General features: G+C 45.0%; 2 protein-coding genes across 4 annotated transcripts; both read left to right on the top strand.

Annotated features, from left to right (window-relative positions):
• Positions 1–274: 274 nt before the first annotated feature.
• LOC139366894 (F-box/SPRY domain-containing protein 1-like) lies at positions 275–7,960 on the top strand. Of its 2 annotated transcripts, none has more exons than XM_071104635.1 (3): positions 275–728; positions 1,220–1,576; positions 5,478–7,960. In XM_071104635.1, exons 1-3 carry the CDS (start codon positions 411–413, stop codon positions 5,661–5,663), a joined length of 861 nt encoding a protein of 286 aa, XP_070960736.1. In that variant the 5' UTR covers positions 275–410; the 3' UTR covers positions 5,664–7,960. The 2 variants fall into 2 exon arrangements, with proteins under 2 accessions (XP_070960736.1, XP_070960735.1); XM_071104634.1 differs by having other exon boundaries at positions 5,457–6,206.
• On the top strand, positions 7,688–24,150 carry LOC139366893 (transforming growth factor beta activator LRRC33-like). Of its 2 annotated transcripts, XM_071104633.1 has the most exons (4): positions 7,688–7,820; positions 8,107–8,211; positions 18,309–18,430; positions 19,471–24,150. In XM_071104633.1, the coding sequence occupies exons 3-4, from the start codon at positions 18,314–18,316 to the stop codon at positions 21,493–21,495; spliced, it is 2,142 nt and encodes a 713-aa protein (XP_070960734.1). In that variant the 5' UTR covers positions 7,688–7,820; positions 8,107–8,211; positions 18,309–18,313; the 3' UTR covers positions 21,496–24,150. The 2 variants fall into 2 exon arrangements, with proteins under 2 accessions (XP_070960734.1, XP_070960733.1); XM_071104632.1 differs by lacking the exon at positions 7,688–7,820 and having other exon boundaries at positions 8,048–8,211.

The raw sequence follows: 24,150 nt of genomic DNA, 5'->3' as shown, positions 1-24,150 counted from the left end.
CTGACTGTAGATCAGCTGTAAGGGGCGCTTTATGACAGACAAAGGTCCTAACAGGAACACAAAGTGAAATGCACCTATTATCATTTTCCAGACCAAAAAATATTTTTGAGATTATATCTGTCTCCTTCTTTAGAATTAAACATTGTGAATCAGAATAAATAATAATTTATATTGATTTAGAAATGCATGATTTATCAATGCTGTACAAACATTTCCGGGACCTTGACTGGATTTCGCATTTTGCTTCTCCCTTTACCAACCCGGGCTGGGTCCATGGAAATACATGCAGAACAATACCACCGCCGTGATTTAGGCTCGTATTGTTAAAAATGGTCCGTTTTAATTCATTTTAGTTAGAAATGTATGCTGTGAAACACAATTTATCTGTCGGCGTCCTCAATTAGACAAATATGTCGGGAGCGGCCGCCGGAGGGGCGCAGTCTTGCATCGGCGCAGCCGCTGCCAGTTGTAGCTCTGCCGGGAACTCATTCGTCGCAGCCGGCGGAGGTGTGGGAATAGCAGGCAGGCTACCCATTCGGGTTCTTGAGCATGTGTTCTCTTATCTAGATTTGTATGATCTAATGCGGTGCTCGTTGGTGTGCTGGCATTGGAACAACTGTCTAGCCGACGAGAACAGCGAGGTGTGGCGGAGTCTGTGCGCTCGCTCTCTCAGCGAAGAGGCACTGCGCTCCGACATTCTCTGCAATCTGCCAACCCACAAGGGAAAGGTAGCTATGTATGCTAACGTTTGTTTACTATTTGAAAATCATGGTGAAGGCCTATAGCTGTTACAGATTTGTATTATTTCAATCCAGATTATACCACAATGAATAACTCACGCACCCACTTTCAGCACATATATTAGCTTGCCATTCAATCAGACCGCCTACTCATCAACGTTATTAGTCACGCTGTCTGTCATGCAGAGACCGGTGTCTAGCGGTCTGCACACGCCCTGTTTATTTGACGTCTGCATTCAATAAGATAGATGAGCATGATGCAATCATTTCCTGAATGAGATAATGTAAGTGAAATGATATAGCTATGCTCTCTGGTTGCTGGTACATATGTTAATTCTGCCCTCATATTTTGCTCTCAATTCATTGAGATGCACCAGCCATATTTGATCAATTACATGGATGGATGGATGTGTTGATCCTCTTCAAAACCCTGACCCCATCTTTGTCTGCCTCCTCACCTGTCTTCTCCTCTCCCGAAGCTCAAGTCCTACCAGCACGCTCTGAGTTCCCACGACTGTTCACGCAACGTCTACGTGAAGAAGAACGGCTTCACCCTTCACCGCAACCCCATCGCCCAGAGCACCGACGGAGCCCGCGGCAAGATCGGCTTCTCCGAGGGCCGCCACGCCTGGGAGATCTGGTGGGAGGGGCCCCTAGGGACCGTGGCGGTGATCGGCATTGCCACCAAGCGTGCTGCCATGCAATGCCAGGGCTACGTGGCCCTCCTGGGTACTGACGACCAAAGCTGGGGCTGGAACCTGGTGGACAACAACCTGCTCCACAATGGGGAGGTGAACGGGAACTTCCCCCAGTGCAACAACGCACCCAAATACCAGGTAGGTTAGCAACCTGTTTCCCGTGGGTCGTATTCATTAGTGCACAGTGTAGAACATAGCAAATATTTTGCACCAAAAAAAATGCCATCTAAACAGCGAGTTTAGTTCTGAAGTTCAGGGACGTTGTCACTATGGGGTGAGCTAGCTGCAGGGTTCAGGGACGTTGTCACTATGGGGTGAGCTAGCTGCAGGGTTCAGGGACGTTGTCACTATGGAGTGAGCTAGCTGCAGGGTTCAGGGACGTTGTCACTATGGGGTGAGCTGCAGGCAGGTTCAGGGACATTGTCACTATGGGGTGAGCTGCAGGGTTCAGGGACGTTGTCACTATGGGGTGAGCTGCAGGGTTCAGGGACGTTGTCACTATGGTGTGAGCTGCAGGGTTCAGGGACGTTGTCACTATGGGGTGAGCTGCAGGGTTCAGGGACGTTGTCACTATGGGGTGAGCTGCAGGGTTCAGGGACGTTGTCACTATGGGGTGAGCTGCAGGGTTCAGGGATGTTGTCACTATGGGGTGAGCTAGCTGCAGGGTTCAGGGACGTTGTCATTATGGGGTGAGCTGCTGCAGGGTTCAGGGACGTTGTCACTATGGGTGAGCTGCAGGCAGGTTCAGGGACGTTGTCACTATGGGGTGAGCTGCAGGCAGGTTCAGGGACGTTGTCACTTTGGGGTCAGCTGCAGGCAGGTTCAGGGACGTTGTCACTATGGGGTGAGCTGCAGGCAGGTTCAGGGACGTTGTCACTATGGGGTGAGCTAGCTGCAGGCGGGTTCAGGGACGTTGTCACTATGGGGTGAGCTAGCTGCAGGGTTCAGGGACGACGTCACTATGGGGTGAGCTGCAGGCAGGGTTCAGGGACGTTGTCACTATGGGGTGAGCTAGCTGCAGGGTTCAGGGACGTTGTCACTATGGGGTGAGCTAGCTGCAGGGTTCAGGGACGTTGTCACTATGGGGTGAGCTAGCTGCAGGGTTCAGGGACGTTGTCACTATGGGGTGAGCTAGCTGCAGGGTTCAGGGACGTTGTCACTATGGGGTGAGCTAGCTGCAGGGTTCAGGGACGTTGTCACTATGGGGTGAGCTAGCTGCAGGGTTCAGGGACGTTGTCACTATGGGGTGAGCTAGCTGCAGGGTTCAGGGACGTTGTCACTATGGGGTGAGCTAGCTGCAGGGTTCAGGGACGTTGTCACTATGGGGTGAGCTAGCTGCAGGGTTCAGGGACGTTGTCACTATGGGGTGAGCTAGCTGCAGGGTTCAGGGACATTGTCACTATGGGGTGAGCTAGCTGCAGGGTTCAGGGACGTTTTCACTATGTGGTGAGCTAGCTGGAAGGTTCAGGGACGTTGTCACTATGGGGTGAGCTAGCTGCAAGGTTCAGGGACGTTGTCACTATGGGGTGAGCTAGCTGTAGGGTTCAGGGACGTTGTCACTATGGGGTGAGCTAGCTGCAGGGTTCAGGGACGTTGTCACTATGGGGTCAGGGACGTTGTCACTATGGGGTGAGCTAGCTGCAGGGTTCAGGGAAGTTGTCACTATGGGGTGAGCTAGCTGCAGGGTTCAGGGACGTTGTCACTATGGGGTCAGGGACGTTGTCACTATGGGGTCAGGGACGTTGCCACTATGGGGTCAGGGACGTTGCCACTATGGGGTCAGGGACATTGCCACTATGGGGTCAGGGACGTTGCCACTATGGGGTCAGGGACTTTGTCACTATGGGGTCAGGGACGTTGCCACTATGGGGTCAGGGACGTTGCCACTATGGGGTCAGGGACGTTGCCACTATGGGGTCAGGGACGTTGCCACTATGGGGTCAGGGACGTTGCCACTATGGGGTCAGGGACGTTGCCACTATGGGGTCAGGGCCGTTGTCACTATGGGGTCAGGGACGTTGCCACTATGGGGTCAGGACTGTTGTCACTATGGGGTCAGGGACGTTGTCACTATGGGGTCAGGGACGTTGTCACTATGGGGTCAGGAACGTTGTCACTATGGGGTCAGGGCTGTTGTCACTATGGGGTGAGTTAGCTGCAGGGTTCAGGGACGTTGTCACTATGGGTGAGCTGCAGGCAGGTTCAGGGACGTTGTCACTATGGGGTGAGCTGCAGGCAGGTTCAGGGACGTTGTCACTTTGGGGTCAGCTGCAGGCAGGTTCAGGGACGTTGTCACTATGGGGTGAGGTGCAGGCAGGTTCAGGGACGTTGTCACTATGGGGTGAGCTAGCTGCAGGCGGGTTCAGGGACGTTGTCACTATGGGGTGAGCTAGCTGCAGGGTTCAGGGACGACGTCACTATGGGGTGAGCTGCAGGCAGGGTTCAGGGACGTTGTCACTATGGGGTGAGCTAGCTGCAGGGTTCAGGGACGTTGTCACTATGGTGTGAGCTAGCTGCAGGGTTCAGGGACGTTGTCACTATGGGGTGAGCTAGCTGCAGGGTTCAGGGACGTTGTCACTATGGGGTGAGCTAGCTGCAGGGTTCAGGGACGTTGTCACTATGGGGTGAGCTAGCTGCAGGGTTCAGGGACGTTGTCACTATGGGGTGAGCTAGCTGCAGGGTTCAGGGACGTTGTCACTATGGGGTGAGCTAGCTGCAGGGTTCAGGGACGTTGTCACTATGGGGTGAGCTAGCTGCAGGGTTCAGGGACGTTGTCACTATGGGGTGAGATAGCTGCAGGGTTCAGGGACGTTGTCACTATGGGGTGAGCTAGCTGCAGGGTTCAGGGACGTTGTCACTATGGGGTGAGCTAGCTGCAGGGTTCAGGGACGTTGTCACTATGGGGTGAGCTAGCTGCAGGGTTCAGGGACGTTTTCACTATGTGGTGAGCTAGTTGGAAGGTTCAGGGACGTTGTCACTATGGGGTGAGCTAGCTGCAAGGTTCAGGGACGTTGTCACTATGGGGTGAGCTAGCTGCAGGGTTCAGGGACACAACGTCCCAATGGGGTGAGCTAGCTGCAGGGTTCAGGGACATGGTCACTATGGGGTCAGGGACGTTGTCACTATGGGGTCAGGGACGTTGCCACTATGGGGTCAGGGACATTGCCACTATGGGGTCAGGGACGTTGCCACTATGGGGTCAGGGACGTTGCCACTATGGGGTCAGGGACGCTGCCACTATGGGGTCAGGGACGTTGCCACTATGGGGTCAGGGACGTTGCCATTATGGGGTCAGGGACGTTGCCACTATGTGGTCAGGGCCGTTGTCACTATGGGGTCAGGGACGTTGCCACTATGGGGTCAGGACTGTTGTCACTATGGGGTCAGGGACGTTGTCACTATGGGTTCAGGGACGTTGTCACTATGGGGTCAGGGACGTTGTCACTATGGGGTCAGGGACGTTGTCACTATGGGGTCAGGAACGTTGTCACTATGGGGTCAGGGCTGTTGTCACTATGGGGTGAGCTAGCTGCAGGGTTCAGGGACGTTGTCACTATGGGGTGAGCTAGCTGCAGGGTTCAGGGACGTTGTCACTATGGGGTGAGCTAGCTGCAGGGTTCAGGGACGTTGTCACTATGGGGTGAGCTAGCTGCAGGGGTCAGGGACGTTGTCACTATGGGGTCAGGGACGTTGTCACTATGGGGTCAGGGACGTTGTCACTATGGGGTGAGCTGCAGACAGACTAATAGACACATCTGAATACATAAATGGACATGTCCTTTTTAAAGCTCTGAGCCATTGTTTAATAAGGCTGATGAACCCTCTGAATGGAGTGTCTCTAGTTCTTAGATGGACATTTATTTGATGAGTTAGGCCTGTGCAGTAGGATGCATGTCAAGAAGAATGCCACCTTAAATGAGAAGTCCTCATAACAGTAAAGCATGTATTAATTGTAGCTTTTGAAAGTGAAGCCGTTCTCTGTATTGTAGCTGTTACTTACTGTTATATTACTTTCTAGTGTAATGGTGTGCGTCCACAGATCGGGGAGAGGATACGAGTAATCCTGGATATGGATAACAAAACCCTGGCCTTCGAGAGAGGCTTTGAGTTCCTGGGAGTGGCCTTCCGAGGGCTTCCGAAAGCCTGCCTCTTCCCGGCCGTCTCGGCTGTCTATGGCAACACTGAGGTGACCATGGTCTACCTGGGCAAGCCTCTGGATGGGTAGCACTGCCACAAGAGCAGCCGGTGCCATGTCAGGTGTGCCAAGGATAATGACTGTTGGTTGGCACCGAGAAGACTCTCAACTAACATTCCACAACCACTGGGGGTGGAACCTAAAATCAAAATGGACGCTAGTGATCATTGACGGACAAGCGGGGGAGGTGGGTGTGTGGACTAGAGGTTGTTTCAAAAGGGTTTTCTGTCTCAACATGGATGTTATATCCACTAGCTGCTGGACCATTTTATTTACAGTATGGGAGGACTTGACTTTTTTAAAAAAAATGTAATGTTATTTTATGAAGTAACAACACTGCTGAATCCCGTACAAACGGTTGGTTGTATGTCTGTTCCTATGAGGCCAAACCAAAATATGAACTGTGGCAAATATGTAAAGAAAACCCTCATCGTATGATAGAGGAACAAGTCATCATCGTGAGAATATTGTCGATGTGGAAATGTGAAGCTGTAACTATAACTGCCGTGAGGGGGAACGTGGAGTCATTGACCTTTGACCCTTTCAGAGGACTACATGCAGTATGGAACACTTTTTTTTGGGGGGGGGGGGGCAACTGGCCATTAAAGCCAGGAAAGACGGCTTCAGTAGCAAAGCTAGCTGGTCATGCGCATGCGTTGCAGTATAACTGAAACGTCTCCTCTCTTCAGATGCGTTGTATAGGAAGAGCAGAAGTCCGGAGACTGCATTACTCTTTGTGCATCCATTTTAACTGTGGTGGTATTAGTCCTAGTATTTCATGATATTTATTTATAGGTTTTAATCCGTGGTACTATTGAAGAGGTCATGGAAGCTTCGAATAAAGACGATCTGGTGCCAGTCTGATTGTTTCATGATGCTTCCACAAGAGGGCACCACATAAAATAAGAACCACCTACTGAAACATTTTAATAGGCCTGTATTTTTATTTTGACTTCCTTACTCAAAAGGCACGCGCACACCTGAGCTATCTTTGTTGCAGGTGCCTGGTAACAGTTGAAGAAGAAACCCTCACCTTGATAGTATCGCTGCTCTTTGTTAAAGCTCCGTGTATCGGCTTCGAGGCTTCCTAAACTGAAAGCCACCTTTTCAATGTCTATATTATCACACTGCAGTCTCCCTTCTTCTACAATCAAATCCTTTGTTTTTGTCTGCCTTTCTCTTAAAGTACAGTTGGTGTTTGTGGGCTAAATGAAGTGGAGGATAGTGTCAGTCTGTAGGCATTCTCAGATGACCGAGGTTAGTTTAAAGCAGGTTTCTGATTTATAGTTTGATTATAATGTACCAGTTTGTCAACCAGTTTCCTGGGTGTGTGTGTGTGTGTGTGTTAGAACCACATGAAAGCTTAGAATGTCAGTGGTGTTCTACCTCAGTGCTACTCGTGCACACTCTTGAGGAGGGAGCATGAGGGATGTCTTTTTGTACTGTTTTTAAAACACAAGGAATAATACTTTTACTAAATGGAATATTCAAAGAGGGGATCCAGGTCTAATTTGTGAAGCAAGGTTAAACCTCTTGACCAATGAATGCTGCTTAAATTAAACTGACCATGAATCTGGCTTCGGCTGCCCCCCTAGTATCCCCTAGTAAAGTCAGAGTTGAGGGAGAGAGGAGAGGCCTCGTAGCATGAAAACAAGAAGGACGCTCCAACAGATCATCCATGTAATGGCAGCTCCATCACTTCCTGATTCTAATTCCCTATTCTATTTCCAGAACTATAGGAGAATACACAACACTACGCTGTGGGTAGGCCACAGAATTTAAAAATAATTACATTTCTGTGTTTGTGTGTGTCTGAAAAAAAAGCTGTTTTTCTCTTCCAAAAGTTCATCATAAATGAGAGGGCTGGTTGAATATGTCTAATAGTGTTAGTGTAGCTGACTATTCATTGTCAAGAAAAGCTGATTTTTCTCTTCACTGTTGCACAAGTGTCAGCTAGGCAGGAAGGGTGTGAGTGTTGAGTGGTTTCCTCTGTACTATCTGTTGATCAGAAACAGAAGTAGGCGAGAGAGGGGTGTGAAAGGCGTTTTCTCACTAGGTTTTTGTGGTAGACAAGAGAAGCCTACACCAATCGTGACGTGAATGACAAATGCCAATGTACCCGGCTTTTTCGTGAGAGGGTGAACTGCTTCACATTGCAATTTTGAAGGAGAAAAAAATCAAAGAAAGGTATTTTAACTTAGAATTCCCAGATAGAAATGGATGGGTGAGAAAGTGGTATTTGATGTAAACCTTTATCAGAAAATAACATTGTACGTTGAGCGTGATGTGCTACGTGCCCTGGATGACATGCATATTATACAATGTAGTGAAGCTTCTCGTTCCAATGTGTTTAATGCAATATAGAACATGTTTCTGACCTAGGCATGTGAACCTATGATCTTGTCCATGTGACTTTGGTTTCCGTTGCTTGCCTGCTTCCGCAAATACTAAATGCACGGCTCTTCATGTGTAGAGAACACACGCCACTCGACCGACCAGCGCTGCATCGCACACAACCGGAGATATGGTCAACGGCTCGACCGACAGTGGCTTGAAGGACCCACATCTAACCACCAGCGTAAGTAGTGGATGCATGGCGCACTGTACACTCATTCCTACCTGCGTGTGATGGATCTCCACTCGGCGTGGCGTGTAGCTAAAGTCATCTATAAATAACATCAACGCAAACTGGCACTCTTCTCACTATATGCTTGTAATAACAGAAAGTGTAACGTTCAGGCTATTGTCGTTCATGCTCTTAGGACAAGGAATGTTTGTAGCTTAATGTCCTAATACAGTCTATGCCAATTCACTGGATTTGTCAATTGCTTTATAAAGTGCTGATACATTATTATTGATTTGTTTGTTTCACTATAAGTAGTGTTTGTTCAGATAGTTAATATGTGGGTCTTTCCACCAATCGGTTGCCTTTTGAGTAATGTAACTTGGTGATTCGTTTTTTAAAAACATTCTGTTATGGAGCTCCTTATGGGTCATGGTGGAGAACAAACAGCCAGGCTAACCCGTTAATATGTGGGTCTTTCCACCAATCGGTTGCCTTTTGAGTAATGTAACTTGGTGATTCGTTTTTTAAAAACATTCTGTTATGGAGCTCCTTATGGGTCATGGTGGAGAACAAACAGCCAGGCTAACCCGTTCCCTCGATTTGTTTTTTTATCCATACCCTCAGAATATTTATTAAGGGACTGTACGTTATATATAATGAGGGAATCCTGGAGAAAATCGGATCTCTGAATTGAAATATATTTCAGTAAAATATATTTTTACCTAACCCCCACTGAAAGCTTGGCGAAAAAAGAATAGTGACCCTCCTCTATATCCAAAATAATAATTTAAAAAAAGTGGATAGCAGAGAAAACGCCTAACATTTGTCCTCACTCTTAGGACAGACCAGATCATTAGATATGCAGTTTAAGAAACTTTTATTTTTGTTTTTCTAAGCATTACATGGCAAAGTAGCCAGAAGTTTGTGGATTCGCAGATCACCACAGACAAGGGTGAAAAGATACACGCTTATAATAAAAGCACTGCATGAATCTGTCAGGTAGCCTAGTGGTTAGAGTGTAGAGGAGGTAGGTATCCTCGTGGTTAGAGTGTAGAGGAGGCAGGTATCCTAGTGGTTAGAGTGTAGAGGAGGCAGGTATCCTCGTGGTTAGTTTGTAGAGGAGGCAGGTAGCCTAGTGGTTAGAGTGTAGAGGAGGCAGGTAGCCTAGTGGTTAGAGTGTAGAGGAGGCAGGTAGCCTAGTGGTTAGAGTGTAGAGGAGGCAGGTAGCCTAGTGGTTAGAGTGTAGAGGAGGCAGGTAGCCTAGTGGTTAGAGTGTAGAGGTGGCAGGTAGCCTAGTGGTTAGAGTGTAGAGGAGGCAGGTAGCCTAGTGGTTAGAGTGTAGAGGAGGCAGGTAGCCTAGTGGTTAGAGTGTAGAGGAGGCAGGTAGCCTAGTGGTTAGAGTGTAGAGGAGGCAGGTAGCCTAGTGGTTAGAGTGTAGAGGAGGCAGGTAGCCTAGTGGTTAGAGTGTAGAGGAGGCAGGTAGCCTAGTGGTTAGAGTGTAGAGGAGGCAGGTAGCCTAGTGGTTAGAGTGTAAAGGAGGCAGGTAGCCTAGTGGTTAGAGTGTAGAGGAGGCAGGTAGCCTAGTGGTTAGAGTGTAGAGGAGGCAGGTAGCCTAGTGGTTAGAGTGTAGAGGAGGCAGGTAGCCTAGTGGTTAGAGTGTAGAGGAGGCAGGTAGCCTAGTGGTTAGAGTGTAGAGGTGTCAGGTAGCCTAGTGGTTAGACTGTAGAGGAGGCAGGTAGCCTAGTGGTTAGAGTGTAGAGGTGTCAGGTAGCCTAGTGGTTAGAGTGTAGAGGAGGCAGGTAGCCTAGTGGTTAGAGTGTAGAGGAGGCAGGTAGCCTAGTGGTTAGAGCGTTGGGCCAGTAAATGAAAGGTTGCTGGATCGAATCCCCGAGCTGACAAGATAAAAAATCTGATGTTCTGCCCCTGAACAAGGCAGTTAACCCACTGTTCCTAGGCCGTCATTGAAAATAAGAATTTGTTCTTAACTGACTTGCCGAGTTAAATAAATAAAAATCTTATTTGCGGTCTGAGGAAAATGTAGTATTTTATAAACGCAAAATCTTTTTTATTTTATTTACCACAACAGAGTATGACGACGAATGAGCGCATGCCTCCGTACCGGAGACGTTTTGATATCTATACAGGCTGTTGTTAGGAAGGAGGATAGTCTACGTTTGGATCAGTACTAAAGTTTTATATCAACCTTACAATTTGAGCCCAACAGAACCAGTTACAACTGACGTATCTGATCATCAATCATTTAGAGGAAAAAAACATTCATTGTGTATTAACACAACAGCCACATATCATTCAGTATGCACTTGTAACTTTTTTTTCTCATTTGGGGACACTATCATTTTCAAATGTATTCAATTTTATTCCAAGATATTGTTGTTACAAAATAGATGTGTGTTGACTGTGATTAGGTTATGGGACTATAAGAGTATCTGCAAGGCTAAATTAACAAACTAGGCATGCAAAGCTCACCACATAATCCTCAAACCAAAGACAAACTCGTGATGCTAAAAGGGAATTCAAAGGAATTTTAGAATAACTGTATCGCCTAATACGACATTTTTCGTTTAATTATTATTTCACGCTCACTAATAATTGTTTTTAAATGTCATTTTATACAGCCTAAATGCTACATTTATAGGCATGTAAGTTGAAGTGCTGATGTTGATGTGTTGTTGAAATGCAGAGTGCTCTTGCCAACCTGTAGGCTGTCACAACTGCTTCACATTTGATTTCTTAAAAATGGCAGGCCTTAAAAAAAGAACTATAGCCTAAATCATTAATTTCCCTTCCTTCTTCGGCTACCTGGCGCGCTCCTGACCGATTTAGAGTCCGTGTGTTGTTTAATAGCCTGTTGAAATGTCGAATGTCAGTTGATAGGAACAGAGTCATTACCTCCCAAGCAAAGTAAATGTGTTGTCTCCTCGTCCTCAGCGATAGAATGTTGTGGTGCTGCAGCCTGCCTCTGAATGTCATAGAGACAAACCCAATATATTTTATATGTCCTCGAGTCACGTCTTTCCTCCACATTTTACAGCTTGTTTCTAGCATATAAAGCATTCTGGACAAAAGCGTTGCTTTATATAATCAGATCCGTTGTTTATTATCTTCTAAAAACTTAAGCTAACAAAGGGAAGGCCTATATATTTATATATTCAATGTATTTTAGCCATTTTCTTTAACGGAAGCCACAATAACCTGACATACCCTCACATACCCCCTCAATTTGAGCCCTGGTTCTAATTTACTTAACACAACCATCTCTTCACTGGCACTGAGATATTTAATGAGTGCATGGTGACAGGAAGGAATTGTCTGATACAATCTATGGACAGTAGACTGTCATTTCGTCTGTCAAGCAATGCAATTAGATGAGACGACTGACATTTCAAAATGCCGCATCTTGTGTATATATTTGCTACATATATGAAGATAGTCTTTGTTGCAGAGTTTCCCCAGAACACGACTGAAGGTGAAATATTCTGTGTTAACAAGTATGTGAGGCGGTAGGTAGCCTAGTGGTTAACCGCATTGGGTCAGTAACTAAAATGTTGCTGGTTCAAATCCCCAAGGCAACTAGGCCAAAAAGCTGTTGATGTGCCCTTGAGCAAGGCACTTAATTGCTCCTGTGAGTCGCTCTGGATAAGAGCCTATGCTAAATGACCTAACTAAAAGGGACATGGATTACACCGAGGCTGTTGCATTGTGATCTGTTGGCCAACCAACAAGACTGTTGCTTAACTGACTTGCCGAGTTAAATAAATAAAAATCTTATTTGCGGTCTGAGGAAAATGTAGTATTTTATAAACGCAAAATCTTTTTTATTTTATTTACCACAACAGAGTATGACGACGAATGAGCGCATGCCTCCGTACCGGAGACGTTTTGATATCTATACAGGCTGTTGTTAGGAAGGAGGATAGTCTACGTTTGGATCAGTACTAAAGTTTTATATCAACCTTACAATTTGAGCCCAACAGAACCAGTTACAACTGACGTATCTGATCATCAATCATTTAGAGGAAAAAAACATTCATTGTGTATTAACACAACAGCCACATATCATTCAGTATGCACTTGTAACTTTTTTTTCTCATTTGGGGACACTATCATTTTCAAATGTATTCAATTTTATTCCAAGATATTGTTGTTACAAAATAGATGTGTGTTGACTGTGATTAGGTTATGGGACTATAAGAGTATCTGCAAGGCTAAATTAACAAACTAGGCATGCAAAGCTCACCACATAATCCTCAAACCAAAGACAAACTCGTGATGCTAAAAGGGAATTCAAAGGAATTTTAGAATAACTGTATCGCCTAATACGACATTTTTCGTTTAATTATTATTTCACGCTCACTAATAATTGTTTTTAAATGTCATTTTATACAGCCTAAATGCTACATTTATAGGCATGTAAGTTGAAGTGCTGATGTTGATGTGTTGTTGAAATGCAGAGTGCTCTTGCCAACCTGTAGGCTGTCACAACTGCTTCACATTTGATTTCTTAAAAATGGCAGGCCTTAAAAAAAGAACTATAGCCTAAATCATTAATTTCCCTTCCTTCTTCGGCTACCTGGCGCGCTCCTGACCGATTTAGAGTCCGTGTGTTGTTTAATAGCCTGTTGAAATGTCGAATGTCAGTTGATAGGAACAGAGTCATTACCTCCCAAGCAAAGTAAATGTGTTGTCTCCTCGTCCTCAGCGATAGAATGTTGTGGTGCTGCAGCCTGCCTCTGAATGTCATAGAGACAAACCCAATATATTTTATATGTCCTCGAGTCACGTCTTTCCTCCACATTTTACAGCTTGTTTCTAGCATATAAAGCATTCTGGACAAAAGCGTTGCTTTATATAATCAGATCCGTTGTTTATTATCTTCTAAAAACTTAAGCTAACAAAGGGAAGGCCTATATATTTATATATTCAATGTATTTTAGCCATTTTCTTTAACGGAAGCCACAATAACCTGACATACCCTCACATACCCCCTCAATTTGAGCCCTGGTTCTAATTTACTTAACACAACCATCTCTTCACTGGCACTGAGATATTTAATGAGTGCATGGTGACAGGAAGGAATTGTCTGATACAATCTATGGACAGTAGACTGTCATTTCGTCTGTCAAGCAATGCAATTAGATGAGACGACTGACATTTCAAAATGCCGCATCTTGTGTATATATTTGCTACATATATGAAGATAGTCTTTGTTGCAGAGTTTCCCCAGAACACGACTGAAGGTGAAATATTCTGTGTTAACAAGTATGTGAGGCGGTAGGTAGCCTAGTGGTTAACCGCATTGGGTCAGTAACTAAAATGTTGCTGGTTCAAATCCCCAAGGCAACTAGGCCAAAAAGCTGTTGATGTGCCCTTGAGCAAGGCACTTAATTGCTCCTGTGAGTCGCTCTGGATAAGAGCCTATGCTAAATGACCTAACTAAAAGGGACATGGATTACACCGAGGCTGTTGCATTGTGATCTGTTGGCCAACCAACAAGACTGCTGCTCAACCAATCCACGTAGGGAAGTGAAATTTTCCAAGCAAATTCACAATTAAAAAAAAAAAAGCAGCTTGTCACCGGTTCTTGATAATAATCTGAGCTGCCCTGTGACGGAGGCCAGCACGCTTGTTTTAACGAGATGGCTGTTCAGCAGACTTGATCCCCTTTTCATTATGTGAGACCAGCTTTGCTACAATAAAATCTAAATATCGCAACACACTAAGTGTTGATAACTCATTGACACCTCTGTGGGGCTGTTGAAAACGCCTTGATACCTCTGAGGTGTCGCTGGCACTAACAAGGTTGAGAGTTAAAGTTGGGCCTATGCTAAAGGAAAATCTTGCTACCTCATTGCAAAAAAACAATTTGACGTTCGGGCTAAAAACCTGCGTGTGATTCAACCTCATCTGACATATCCTGAATTCTATGCGTGACAGTGCCATTGGAAAGTGGGATTTCTCTGATCTTTGTAGCAGCGGTTGGGCCAAAACCCTCTCGGAAATTATTGTTCAGTATTTTTGTTTGTTTGGTAAACACGTTTTTTTTGTAATAAAAAAAATAAAAAAATCTGGTTTATCCTTGAGACGTGGATGTTTTGTTTCTGATGTCTGCTCATTTTCCGATTTAAAAGATCCCAGAAATGATCCATAGGCACAAAAATATTTTTTCTCGCAAATGTTGTGCACACATTTGTTTACATTCCTGTTAGTGAGCGTTTCTCTTTTGCCAAGATAATCAATCCACCTGACAGGTGTGGCATATCAACAAGCTGATTAAACAGCATGATCATTACACAGGTGCACCTTGTGCTTGGAGACAATAACGGGCCACTCTAAAATGTGCAGTTTTGTCACAATGCCATACAATACCACAGATGTCTCAAGTTTTGAGGGAGCGTGCAATTGGCATGCTGACTGCTGTAATGCCCACCAGAGCTGTTGCGAGAATGTCATGTTCATTTCTCTACCATAAGCCGCCTCCAACATTGTTTTAGAGAATTTGGCAGTACACACAAACCAGCCTCACAACCGCAGACCACGCCAGCCCAGGACCTCCACATCCAGCTTCTTCACCTGCAGAGACTAGCCACTCGGACAGATGATGAAACTGTGGGTTTGTACAAACGGTCAGAAATCGTCTCAGGGTCGTGACCTGACTGCAGACTGCAGTTCGGAGTCGTAACCGACTTCAGTGGGCAAATGCTCACCTTCGATGGTCACTGGTACGCTGGAGAAGTCAGGTCATGAATCCTGGTTCAACTGTACCGGGCAGATGGCAGACAACGTTTATGGTGTTGTGTGGTTGAACAGTTTGCTGATGTTAACATTGTGAACAGTGTGCCCCATGGTGGCGGTGAGGTTATGGTATGTGTAGGCATAAGCTATTGGCAACAAACACAATTGCATTTTATCGATGGCAGTTTTAATGCACAGAGATACCGTGACCAGATCCTGAGACCCATTTATTGTGCCATTCATCCACCACCATCACCTTGTGTTTCAGCATGATAATGCACAACCCCATGTCGCAAGGATCTGTACACAATTCCTGGAAGCTGAAAATGTCCCAGTTCTTCCATGGCCTGCATACTCACCAGACATGTCACCCATTGAGCATATTTTGGGAGGCTCTGAATCGATGTGTACGACAGCGTGTTCTAGTTCCTGCCAATATCCAGCAACTTCGCACAGCCATTGAAGAGTGGGACAACATTCCACAGGCCACAATCAACATCCTGATCAACTCTATGCGAAGGACGTGTCACACCAGATATGCATCTCTATGCGAAGGACGTGTCACACCAGATATGCATCTCTATGCGAAGGACGTGTCACACCAGATATGCATCTCTATGCGAAGGACGTGTCACACCAGATATGCATCTCTATGCGAAGGACGTGTCACACCAGATATGCATCTGTTGGTCAATTTATTTAAATTGACTGATTTCCTTATATGATCTGTAACTCGGTAAAATCTTTGAAATTGTTGCATGTTGCGTTTATATTTATGTTCAGTGTATCTTAGCTGGCAAGGTTGTTAGACTTTAGAAAAGCAAGCAATAACTAAATGAATGTAACTCTCATTCCTTTTAGCAGGATAAATAGCCACCAGTCAGGATGATACAGACAGCTCAAGAGGTAGGCTTAGATACTGTACGCAGAAAAATAAACAGATTTTCGACACAGAAGTAATGATTATGGTTATTGATTGCAAGAAAAAAAGCTGTTTCAGGTGTTTGAAAAAATGATAAAAATTCTCCAATTTACGGACACTGGCCCAGCCCACCTCCGGGCCACATGGGCCACATGGCCCACCCCCGGGCCACCTGGCCCACCTCCGGGCCACATGGCCCACCTCCGGGCCACCTCCGGGCCACATGGCCCACCTCCAGGCCACATGGCCCACCTCCGGGCCACATAGCCCACCTCCGGGCCACACCCCAGTCATCCTCAAGTACTTTGTGCCACCTCAAAAATCGTGAAAACATTTAGGCTGAAATATGTTATAGGCCAAGTAGGACCGTCAAGGTAGAATACATATGGAGTATTCTGTTTTTAGGTCTAGAGATAGGCTACACAAAACAACAAGGGATTGAATAAAACATCTGAGGAAATGGATAAGACAAACAGAGGGAACTGATTAGCCTGGCTGTTTTTTTTCACTTCACCATGACCCCTAAGTGGTTCCGTGTTCTGTCATAAAGAACACATACGCAACTTAATAAAAAATAAAAACAACATGTTTTTCCATCTCAAGAGGTTGACCTCTGAATCTTTAATCGGTCATAAATCCCCTCGTGACAGAGGGAATGGAAGACGTGATATAATCGACCCGCTTAGTTTTCCACCACAAAACGACCAAGAAGAGTAGAACCAGCTTTTACATTAGGGTTTGACTATAAGGTGATCAGTAAATAAATACCAAATATTAAACAAATAAATAGTTTCAGCATATTAAAACCAGAGTTTAGTTCCAGTAACAGGGTTGACTTTAAAATGAGGGACAGGTTGTTTTTACCTTAAAATGATTTACTAAAAATCACATTAAATAAATAATAATAATAATAATAATAATAATAATAATAATAATAGTAACCAGAAATGTATTTGTTAAAAGAAAATCATTACAGCTTTACAATGATGGTGGAAATGTGGAGAAATATTGGGGTTAAAGTGGGTTGAAATTCCTCTAGAAGTCATAGAGGGACACAGAGGGACACAGAGGGACATAGAGGGACACAGAGGGACATGTCAACATGCAGAAGTCACAGAGGGACACAGGGACATGTCAAAATGCAGAAGTCATAGAGGGACACAGAGGAACACAGGGACATGTCAAAATGCAGAAGTCATAGAGGGACACAGAGGGACAGAGGAACACAAAGGGAGACAGAGGAACACAGAGGGACAGAGGGACATAGAGGGACATGTCAAAATGCAGAAGTCACAGAGGGACACAGAGGGACATAGAGGGACATGTCAAAATGCAGAAGACACAGAGGGACACAGGGACATGTCAAAATGCAGAAGTCATAGAGGGACACAGAGGGGCAGAGGAACACAAAGGGAGACAGAGGAACACAGAGGGACAGAGGGACATAGAGGGACATGTCAAAATGCAGAAGACACAGAGAGACATAGAGGGACATGTCAAAATGCAGAAGTCACAGAGGGACACAGAGAGACATAGAGGGACATGTCAAAATGCAGAAGTCACAGAGGGACACAGAGAGACATAGAGGGACATGTCAAAATGCAGAAGTCACAGAGGGACACAGAGAGACATAGAGGGACATGTCAAAATGCAGAAGTCACAGAGGGACACAGAGAGACATAGAGGGACATGTCAAAATGCAGAAGTCACAGAGGGACATAGAGGGACATGTCAAAATGCAGAAGTCACAGAGGGACACAGAGAGACATAGAGGGACACGTCAAAATGCAAAATTTGGGCACTTTAGAAAGTATTCTTTAATATAAAAAATGTGAAATTAGAATCTAGAATTTTCCATGTGGTCTATATTTAAATGGCACTTAATATAATAAAACAAGCTTTTCAAATGCAATATTTGTGCACAATTTCTAGTTAAAAATGTAATATTAATGGGATGTGAAAGCCACTCATTTTGTGGAATAACCCATGTAAATGTAGTATTTTGGTAAAATATGATTTAAATTATAGATTATAAAAGGTTTTAGAAGTATTTTATAGATTGTTAATCATTTGTTTATTAGATTACAACCATAGTGGACATAGGATAACATGTACAATTATTATATAGCACACATTTCCAACAGGGAATAGTGGAATTTACCTATGTGTCTCATAGATTTGATAGAATGGATGGGATTTTATATGGTTATGATAATACCGTATTAAAATCATTAATTGAATGTATTATCAAGGTTAATTGATAGCGGACTGCCCAGATGCTCAAGATATACTGTTACTATATTTGAATGGGCTAGAGACTGCGCTGGTATTTTAATGTCTGGCGCGTACTAACCATGACGTCTCTCTGCCCACGTTGTAGACCTGTCCTTTTGACAGTCTCACTTCTCTCTTGCTCTCCTCCTCTCTTCCACAGCCAGGATGTTTAGATGTTCATCCACGGCCTCCTCCCCTACCCTGCTCTGTCTAACCCTCTGGCCCCTGTGGAGCCTCCTGATGTCTGCCTTCTGCCACCCTCACCACAGCCCCTGCAGACTGGTAAGCGCTAAACTTCTTGGACAAGCTCATTAGAATACATTTAACTCAATAAAAAAATACAATAAAAGACTAAGTACAGAAAGTCCCTTTGAATGTTGAACTATAAAAGCATGTGGTTTTCAGTGAAAGGTGTAAAAAAAACAAAGTGCCTCTGATAATATTTGCATATACAGGGATAAGGGGAAGAGTGCATACGTTACCACAAAGGTGATGCTATAGTGGAAACTGCTGCTGGTTCTCAGTGGTGTAAATACTGAAGTAAAAATACTTTAAAGTACTACTACTAAGTACTAGTACTACTACTAAGTACTAATACTACTAAGTACTAGTACTACTACTACTACTACTTTTTGGTGGGGGGGGGGGGTTTATCTGTACTTTACTATTTATATTTTTGACAACTTTTACATTTCCCCCTGACACTGAAAAGTACTCGTTACATTTAGAATGCTCCGGCAGGACAGAACTATTGTCCAATTCATGCACCTATCAATATAACACATTGTCATTCCTTACAGCCTCGGATCTGGCAGACTCACTAAACACAAATACTGTGATTCAAAATGATGTCTTGTCTGTAAATGAGAAGGAAAAAAACAAACAAGAAAGTCATGCTGTCTGGTTGGCTTTAATTCAAGCAATTTTGATGTATAGCATTTATACATACTTTTACTCAAGTATGACAATTGAGTACTTTTCCCACCACTGTTCCTAAGTACATTTAAAGCCAGATACTTTGAGACTTTTACTCAAGTAGTATTTTACTGGGTGACTTTCACTTTTACTTGAGTCATTTTCTATTAAGGTATCTTTACTTTTACTCAAGTATGACAATTAGGTACTTTTCCCATCACTGCTGGTTCTCAGCGCTTCAACTCCTGTATACATGTAATACATTTATACCCTCATATACTCTCTGGTCTGATATGAGGTATAAGCTTTTTTTCCCCCCTCTTTGCTGTTCAAAGTTTTTTTAATCATATAAAATAAAGTATTTCTCTTGCATACACCTAAATGTCTCTTTTTTCCCCCCTTTACAGATCCAAAAGACTGCTCTCTGTAGCAACAGTGAGCTCTCATCTGTACCTGGGGGCCTACCTGACAGCATAGAGGACCTCCACCTGAACCACAACCACATTCAGATGCTACAAGATGACTCCCTCTCCCGCTACGTCTCCCTTCGTACCCTAAGCTGCGCAGACAACCTCTTGGAGACGGTGGGGTCCAAGCTCTTTCACAACTCACCTCATCTAGAGAGCCTCAATCTAGCTGCCAATAATCTTCACATTGGATACCAGCAAACTAGCCTGGCGCTGCTCACCTTGTCTAGACTCAGAGTTCTGGATCTGTCAAAAAATCAGCTTACAGAGGACATGGTCTCCGTCCTCCTCCAGAATATGACGTCCCTGGAGTACCTCAACCTTTCCAGGAACCTCCTGCTGAGGCTGGACGAAAGCTCCTTCAGCGACCTCCACCAGCTCAGAGAGCTGGACCTGCAGAGGAACATGCTGTTTGAGATTGACGGGTCCTTCGATCACCTGCACAAGCTCCAGAGACTCAACCTGGCCTTCAACTACCTGCCCTGCCTGGTGCACTTCCACATGACCCAGCTGGTGGTCCTCAACGCCAGTCACAATGCCATTGAGTGGTTCATAGCCAACCAGGACCTCCAGGAAGTCTTCCAGCTGGAGACCCTGGATCTCACAGACAACAACCTCCTCTTCTTTCCCTTTCTGCCCACCCACAGCCACCTGAGGAACCTCCATCTGTCCCAGAACAGGGTGAGCTTCTACGAACACCTGGCGGACACAGCTGCCTACCCCAACTGGAAGACCAGCGTCCAGTTCTACAACCTGAGGGGCAACATGAGCAACGTCACGGCCAAGTTGTGGGATGAGAGCCTGCACGGGGACATCTCCTCTCTAGACCTGCTGGATCTGAGTGGAAATCAGGTGCACTACTTCCCCCAAGGATTCATCAGCAAAATGCCAAGCCTGACCAGACTCAGGATGTGGACAAACTGTCTTGAGGTCTTGAATCTAACTCTGGAAAAGCTGCCGGGGACGTTGTACGAGTTGGACGTGAGCAACAATAGGTTGACTGCGCTCCATGCCGACCAAGTTAGTTTGAGGAAGCTAGGCAACCTAAGCTTCCTGAACCTGAGCCAGAATGACCTGCAGACTCTACCTGCTCAGCTGTTGTCCTCTCTCACCAGCATCAGCTCTGTGGATATTAGCTACAACAGAGTTGGCGTGTGCCCCCATGAGGCAGGGGGTAGTGGCATGGGTGGGGGTAACCAATCAGACTGTGTCGTTTGGAGAAACATCATTTCTCTGAGATATCTCTACCTATCAGGGTGCAACCTGGGGAGGCTGCCATCATTAGCGTTCGTAGGGACGCCCCTAACACACCTGGAGCTGTCTAACAACCCAGAACTCATCATCGGGCCCAGATCGATCGCAGGCCTCAGCAGAACTTTACACCATCTAGGATTGGGAAACACAGGCCTGAGGCACTTTGACTTCTCTCCTTTCCATCACTTGAAGTCTTTGAACATTTCCAGAAACTCTCTTACTCAGCTCCCTGCTTCACTGCAACGCCTGGAGCTGAAGCTGCTGGACCTGAGGGACAACAAACTGACCACCGTCCCCTCAGCTCAGGCTAACGTGTTAGCCACGAAACTCCACGCCGTTTTTCTCAACGGAAACACTTTCAACTGCTGCCAGTTGGACTGGTACAGGACGTTCGAGAAAACGGTCACTATCATGGACCTCTCGGATATTTCATGTCAGGATCTGACCAAAAGAACACACAGAGTGGTGCTTGTAGACTCCCTAATATGTGGCGGTAGTGAGGGGGAGTCTGTGTACTGGTACATCCTGCTGTTTATCGTACCTGTTCTCTGTCTGGTTGGAATGTCTGTTATCTTCCTGCTCACCTTTAGGCCCAGACTGCTTCCCACAGCAGTTAGAAATAAATGCTGGAGTCACCTTCCCTGTGTTGACGAAGAAAAGTCCCAAAAAGAAGACCCTGGTCGTGTCCAAATACCCATACTAGAGATCTAAGTAGAAGGCATTTTAGGTATGCGAAAATAGAACGTTTTATAGTAAGTGCAATTACAACAAAACATTGTACGCTTCAAAATGCCAGAATGTTATGTTACTTTTGAGAAAGATAATCCTCTTTCCAGACTCACGTGTGTTTGACAACAGCTGATAATGAGATCATTATTTTATTTAACTAGGCAAGTCAGTTAAGAACAAATTCTTATTTACAATGACAGCCTACCCTTGCCAATTGTGCACCGTCCTATGAGACTCCCAATCACAGCCAGATGTGATGCATTCTGGTTTCGAACCAGGTACTGTAGTGACACCTCTTGCACTGAGATGCAGTGCCTTAGACCGCTGCGCCACTCGGGAGCCCAAGGGGACATGCTGTACCAAAATCAAATCAAATCGATTTATAAAGCCCTTCTTACATCAGCTGATATCTCAAAGTGCTGTACAGAAACCCAGCCTAAAGCCCCAAACAGCAAGCAATGCAGGTGTAGCCCAAATTGAAGCCTTAGAATGAATGAATGGTGGGAATCAACGCAATTGCACATTAGATGAATCATTCTCAGGATGGATGAGCCTAGTAATGTTGCTTACTGCATTCGTTTGTACTAAACAGTATGTGTGTAGTACGATTAGTACACAGAATGTAGTTTTATTAAGTAGTAGGCAAGACAGATTTCAGATACAGCCATTGTCACAAATTACAATTATGTAAAAGTGATGTTTTGCACATACAGTATCAATACAATTTCAAGACAGAAACAAATGTTTCCATACAAATCAATTGAGTTTAGGTCATTCATAAACAATGTCATATTACATGTGGTGATATCTCTCATTGGAAACACTTAAAACTAACATATCCTGCTAAACCAGATAAGAAAACTGTGTTTTACAATGTTCAGCAGCAAGTCAACCTTTTTGCATTGTGATACTCTGTATGTGCTACGTGTGGTTGGTTCACACGATCGCTGCCTCTGGGGGCCTGAATGTGAGAATACTCACCGTGTGTGTGTGTGTGTGCTGTGTGTGTGCGGTGTGTGTGTGTGTGCGGTGTGTGTGTGTGTGTGTGTGTGCGGTGTGTGTGCGGTGTGTGTGTGTGTGTGTGTGAGCAGAAGTTTTGTGATGCAAACTGTTGCTAAAAGCAGCGGAGGAAACATGACATTTCCTGTTTTGCTGAGATGTGCATCAACTGCCCAGTTTTGTATCTGACTCAGAAAGGACAGGTTGGCGGTTTTCACCTCAAGTCATATTTGTGAGGCACAGCTGCAACTCTGGTCACAGGGACCGCAAATATGTTGTTCTCTAGTATTACACCAAAATGTATTTGAATGATAACTACATCCTTCAAATGTACTATGTGAATTATATAGAGATATACCATGTCATATATTTATGGTCAGTCCTACAGAGGATTACCATGTTCTATAATGAACTAAAATATAAGTTACAGTTCAAATGAGGAAATCTGTCAATTTAAATACATTCATTAGGCCCTAATCTATGGATTTCACATGACTGAGAATACAGATACGCACGCATGTGTTGGTCACAAGATACCTTAGAATAAAAGGTAGGGGCGTGGATCAGAAAACCAGCCAGTATCTGGTGTGACACATCTCCTTCACATGGAGGTGATCAGGCTGTTGATTGTGGCCTGTGAAATGTTGTCCCCACTCCACTTCAATTGCTGTGTGAAGTTGCTGGATTTTGGCGGGAACTGGAACACGGTCGTACACGTCAATCCAGAGCATCCCAAACATGCTCAGTGGTTGACAGGTCTAGTGAGTATGCAGGCCAGTGAAGAACAGACATTTTCTGCTTCCAGGAATTGTGTACAGATCTTTGCGACATGTGGCCGTGCATTATCATGCTGAAACATGAGGTGATGGTGGCAGATGAATGGCACAATAATGGGTCTCAGGATCTGGTCACGGTATCTCTGTGCATTCAAATTAGCATAGATAAAAGGCAATTGTGTTCCTTGTCTGTAGCTTATGACGGTTCATACCATAACCTCACCGCCACCATGGGGCGCTCTGTTCACAGCGTTGACATCAGCAAACCGCTCGCCCACACAACGCCATACACGTGGTCTACGGTTGTCCTAGGTTGTCGTGGTTACACGTGGTCTACGGTTGTGAGGCTGGTTGGACGTACTGACAAATTCTCTAAAACAACGGAGGCGGCTTATGGTAGAGAAATTAACATTCAATTCTATGGCAACAGCGTTGGTGGACATTCCTGCAGTCAGCATGCTAATTGTACGCTCCCTTGAGACATCTGTGGTATTGTGTTGTGTGGCCTTTTATTGTCCCCCACCCCCAGCACAAGGTGCACCTGTGTAATGATCATGCTGTTTAATCAGCTTCTTGATATCCCACACCTGTCAGGTGGATGGATTTTCAATGCAAAGGAGACATTTTCAATAACAGGGATGTTAACAAATTTTGGTGCACAATTTTGAATTTTTTTTTTTTTCAGCTCATGAAACATGGGACCCAACACTTTACATTTTATATTTTCGTTGAATGTCCTGCCCTATGAACACCTCTGGTTATGTATATTTAAAAAAATGATTGTGCTTTTACTGTTTGAAACGGCTCTGTGACAATCACTATGCTCCAATACAAATAAACCCTGCCTAAAGTGAAGCACCAA

This window comes from Oncorhynchus clarkii, chromosome 15 (assembly GCF_045791955.1).
Source record: "Oncorhynchus clarkii lewisi isolate Uvic-CL-2024 chromosome 15, UVic_Ocla_1.0, whole genome shotgun sequence".
In the NCBI taxonomy this organism is placed as follows: domain Eukaryota; kingdom Metazoa; phylum Chordata; class Actinopteri; order Salmoniformes; family Salmonidae; genus Oncorhynchus; species Oncorhynchus clarkii.
This window is presented reverse-complemented; position numbering and strand designations above follow the sequence as displayed.

Coding starts and splice junctions, on each gene's coding strand:
- LOC139366894 (XM_071104634.1), top strand. CDS start 411: ATGTCGGGAGCGGCCGCCGGAGGGGCGCAGTCTTGCATCGGCGCAGCC. Junction 729..1,219: donor TGCCAACCCACAAGGGAAAG/GTAGCTATGTAT, acceptor CCTCTCCCGAAG/CTCAAGTCCTACCAGCACGC. Junction 1,577..5,456: donor ACAACGCACCCAAATACCAG/GTAGGTTAGCAA, acceptor ATTACTTTCTAG/TGTAATGGTGTGCGTCCACA.
- LOC139366893 (XM_071104632.1), top strand. CDS start 8,085: ATGCACGGCTCTTCATGTGTAGAGAACACACGCCACTCGACCGACCAG. Junction 8,212..18,308: donor ACCCACATCTAACCACCAGC/GTAAGTAGTGGA, acceptor TCTCTTCCACAG/CCAGGATGTTTAGATGTTCA. Junction 18,431..19,470: donor ACCACAGCCCCTGCAGACTG/GTAAGCGCTAAA, acceptor CCCCCTTTACAG/ATCCAAAAGACTGCTCTCTG.